General features: G+C 69.7%; 1 protein-coding gene across 1 annotated transcript; it reads right to left on the reverse strand.

The window, feature by feature from the left end:
- Positions 1–2,705: 2,705 nt before the first annotated feature.
- Positions 2,706–3,452, reverse strand: HES5 (hes family bHLH transcription factor 5). Its single transcript, XM_087820752.1, has 3 exons — positions 3,399–3,452; positions 3,159–3,324; positions 2,706–2,962 (listed from the first exon to the last, which is right to left on the reverse strand). Exons 1-3 carry the CDS (start codon positions 3,450–3,452, stop codon positions 2,706–2,708), a joined length of 477 nt encoding a protein of 158 aa, XP_087676878.1.
- Between the last annotated feature and the right edge of the window lie 622 nt (positions 3,453–4,074).

Raw genomic sequence — 4,074 nt, forward strand, 5'->3', positions numbered from 1 at the left:
GAATGTGCCTGGCCAGCCTCATCAGCCATGGAGATATATGCGCATATATTTGCCTGCTAAACGCCTCCTTGCATAAATTATGCTAATGAGTAGCCCGAGCGCGGCCCGCCCTGCGGGCTTCCGAGGTCCGGGCCGTTGCAGGGCCGACTGGGGCCGGCCCGGTCGGGGGTCCCAGAGGCCCGGTTCGGAGGGGAGCCCAACCCAAAACCTCTGCACGGTCGTCTTTGTTCTTTGGCCGAGCTGGCCGGGTGCTGACCTCAGGTGCTTTGAGCCAGGGCGGGGGGGGCGGCACCTGGGGCCTGACCTGCCTCTTCCCCTGGCACCTGCGGGGGGGAAAGCACGTGCGACCCATCACCTAGGCCCCCAGGGCTGCTGGGCTGCCGGTGCCAAAAGGCCCGTGCCCTCGAGGCGCCCCCGGTCCGCCGTGGGTGATGCGGCTGCAGCTGGGGAGGACGGGCGCTTTCATGGCCCGGTCCGCGGAGAGTGCGCGGGAGCCTGCCTGGAGGAGGGCGCCTTTTGGCAAGAGGGGAATCTGCGGTCGTTTGCAAGGAACAAGCTGAGAAAAGCTCCCAGAGCTGGGGCAGGGGCACAGGTGGTGCAGTGGACGGGGTTCGGGGGGCCAGTCGCTGGGAAGCCCTCGCTAACTTGGGGACCCTTAATGGATGTGTCCCCTTCAGAGACGCTGGGTGCTTTGGGAAGGAACTCAGTGTTGGAAGCAGACAGACGACCCCTCAGTGGCTTTGGCACCTGCCTCCCGGGGGACCCTAGGTTGGTAACTTCATTTCTCCGGACCTCAGACACCACCTGAGCCTGCCAGGTGCCTGGCCGGGCTGCCAGGTGCCCGGCACAGGCCTGTGGAACAGCACAAAGAGCTCCGAGCCTGGTTCGCCGGAGGGGTCTGCATCAGAGCCCCGGCCAGGGGGAGGCAGCCTTGCAGGTGTCTCCAGAGGGGGTGGGGTGCGGCTCTGGGTGGGGAGGCCTGGGGTGGAAGAGTGCAGAGGGTCTGCTCCCAGGAGGTTCTCCTCAGACCTCCAGGACCCTGGGCGGTGGGACGCCCGCGGGCTGCCCGGCGGGAGGCACACCCCACCCTGTTGGTTGATGTGCCCGCTGCACGTGCAGTAAATGTTTGAGTTGGAGGAGGCACCCTGTCCCCTGCTCACCACTCCCAGGGACTCAGCCGGGACCCTAGAGGCCACTGGCCGGCACTGGAGGGGCGCCGCTGGACACTCCCTGCAGGGTGGCTGGAAAGGGATGGGCCGTGGCGGGGAGGGAAGTGCTGAGCAGGAAGGAGGGAGGGAGGCCGGGGCAGGGGCCGCATCTCTGCAAATAACGCCTCCTGGTCCCACGTCCAGCTCCTTCCGCTCCCCGCAGGGATTCCGACCCTTGGCAAGCCAGGGAGCCTCTAGATTCTTTCAGACTCGACCAACACGCTGCCTAAAAATAGGTGCCCTTTCCGAGGCGAGGGACTGCCCTTGGCAGGTTCGTCGCCAACGCCGCCTGATCCTGCCCTGGTGGTCGGTCAGCCAGCAGGGAGGGCAGGGGAGCCACCTGAGGGCTAGCCAGGCAGGTGCCCCAGGAGCTGGCCCAGGGGCGGGTGCTGGGGCCGTGCAGGAAGGGTCAGGGTGGGACAAACATTTTTTCCTGTGTGTTTGGTCCGGCCTAAACCCCTTCTGTTGCCGCAAGAGCTCCAGTGCCGGCTGTGGCCTTCGGGCCCCTCTCAGTTGGACGGGACTGGAAGGTCCTGTGGCTGTCACTCTGCTCTTACGGCACCTTCAGGGAGCTCGCGAGAGGCCTGGGGCAGAAATCCAGGTCTCTGACGTGCCCCCTCCTCCTGCGCCCGGGTGATGTGTGCTGCAAGGCTCTCTCCTTCCCACCCCCCCTCCTCCCTCGTTCCCTCCCAGGACCCAGCCCTGCTTCCAGCGTGCAGAGCATCCCACCCACGGTTGCACACATGGGGCGCCCTCCCCTCCACCCCGGAGCCCCCGGCACGAGGACACCGCGAGGCACAAGAGACAGACGGCGCAGGAGCAAATAGTCAGGTTTTATTGGAAGTCTGCAGAACAGTCCTGTGGCCCCCACTGACCGAGTTCAGATTCTGAGTACAAGCTCCAGCCCGCGCGCGCGCCCGCCCACCTAGGGATCCTTTAAGGATCACGGAGGAGACCCCCCACCCTCCCCACACAGCCCATTATGAGCCCTGACCCGACAGCCAAGCCCACGCAGCCGCCCAGAGCCCCGGCTCTGCGGGGTCACCCCGGCTGACGCTCCTTCCTATCAGGATGCACCTCGAGTTCCGCCTTCACAAAAGGCAAATGCGCCCAGGGCAGGCACGGCCCCCGCCCGGCCGCTGGCCAGGCCGCACGGGCCTGAAGAAAGTCCTCTACGCGCAGGGGCGCCGAGCCCCCAGCGCCTACAAATGTCGTAGAACCCCGGCAGCGGGGACTTCCCAGAAGTCACTTGCTGAAATGCACACACAGGACGACCCCATGGGGTCGGACACTTGGCAGAAGGCGGGCCCCGACTGTCCTAAAGGACGAGGGCTCTGCACGCACATTCTCCGAGAATGGCCCTACCGCTGGCCCGCCAGCCTGGAGAGAGCCTTCCGAGCAGGGCCCCCCCGCGCCAGCCCCGGTGGCACAGGCGACGGGGAGGCTCTTTCCTACCCACTGGGGGGACGCTGGCCCTCGCCCGCGCGTCCCGCCGGGTCACCAGGGCCGCCAGAGGCCGCAGGAGGGCTGGTGCGCAGCGGCGCTGGCCTTGGCCGGGGAGGGCGCCGCCGCCTTGGGCTCCTTGGTGGGGGCGCCGGGCGCGGCCGGGGGGCGCTGGAAGTGGTAGAGCAGCTTCATCTGCGCGTCGCCGGCCGCGTGCAGCGTCAGGAACTGCACGGCCTCCTGCAGGCACCACGAGTAGCCCTCGCTGTAGTCCTGGTGCAGGTTCTTGGGGCCCGCGGCGGCGGCGAAGGCTGCGGGCGGGGAGAGCGCGGGGTGAGCGCGGCGGAGCGGGGCGCGCGGGGCAGGGCGCGCGGGGCGGGGAGAGCGCGGGGCGGAGCGGGGCGCGCGGGGCAGGGCGCGCGGGGCGGGGAGAGCGCGGGGTGAGCGGGGCGGAGCGGGGCGCGCAGGGCAGGGCAGGGCGCGGGGCGGGGCGGGGCGCGGGCTCACCTTTGCTGTGCTTCAGGTAGCTGACGGCCATCTCCAGGATGTCGGCCTTCTCCAGCTTGGAGTTGGGCTGGTGCCGCGCGAACTCCTGCTCCAGCAGCAGCTTCAGCTGCTCGATGCTGCTGTTGATGCGGTCGCGGCGCATCTTCTCCACCACGGGCTTGCGCAGCTGCGGGAGGAGAGGCGTCAGGGGGGCGCGGGGCGGCGGGGGCGCGGGGGGCGCGCGGCGGGCTGCGCACTTACTCGGTTTTTCTCTTTGGGGCTGAGCAGCTCCACGGCCACGGGGCTGGGGGCCATGCTGCGCGGGCGGCGGCGGGCGGCGGGCGGCGCGGCGGGCGCGCGGCGCGGGCCCTATATAGGCGCGGGCGGCGGGCCGGCGCCTGGGGCCCGGGCGCCGCGGCCGTTCCCACACTCGGCGGCCAATGGCCGCGCGGGCCGCACAAAGGCGCCGGCCCATTAGCGCACGCTAAATTGCCTGTGAATTGGCGCGGGCACAATGGGCGCTCCCCGAGGAGCAGGTGGGCCGCGCGGCACAATGTCCGGGCTGTGGGAACGCGCCCGCCCTCATTAGCATCCCGGGGCTGAGGCCGGGAGCCCCGCGCCTCAATCTGCTGCCTTTTCCCAGGCCGCGGGGAGGAGGGGGGGCAGGAAGGAACGACCCCCCTTCCCCCCTTCCCTCGCCCCTCCTCCCCTCCCCAGCGACTCCCCGCTGCCGGCTGGCAGAGGCCACAAGCGCAGATAAGGGAATCGTTTTGGGGAAGAAAAAAGTGCAGCGGCTTCCAGGGCGCTGGGCACCCTCCCTCCCCCGGACCTGCTGTCCCCCCGGGGGGGCGGCAGAGGGGCCCCGCTGCCCCCACGCGCCTCCGTCTCCCTGCGCACAGGTGGAAGAGGGGCCGCGCTCCTGGGATGGCACCTCCTG

Source organism: Miniopterus natalensis, chromosome 9, assembly GCF_054644295.1.
Source record: "Miniopterus natalensis isolate mMinNat1 chromosome 9, mMinNat1.hap1, whole genome shotgun sequence".
Taxonomy (NCBI): domain Eukaryota; kingdom Metazoa; phylum Chordata; class Mammalia; order Chiroptera; family Miniopteridae; genus Miniopterus; species Miniopterus natalensis.

What these genes read in the sequence shown, in the direction of transcription:
- HES5 (XM_087820752.1), bottom strand. Translation starts at nt 3,452, where the DNA reads ATGGCCCCCAGCCCCGTGGCCGTGGAGCTGCTCAGCCCCAAAGAGAAA. An exon ending in GCCCCAAAGAGAAAAACCGA is followed by an intron (nt 3,325 to 3,398) that starts GTAAGTGCGCAG and finishes CTCCTCCCGCAG; the next exon opens with CTGCGCAAGCCCGTGGTGGA. An exon ending in CTACCTGAAGCACAGCAAAG is followed by an intron (nt 2,963 to 3,158) that starts GTGAGCCCGCGC and finishes CCCCGCCCGCAG; the next exon opens with CCTTCGCCGCCGCCGCGGGC.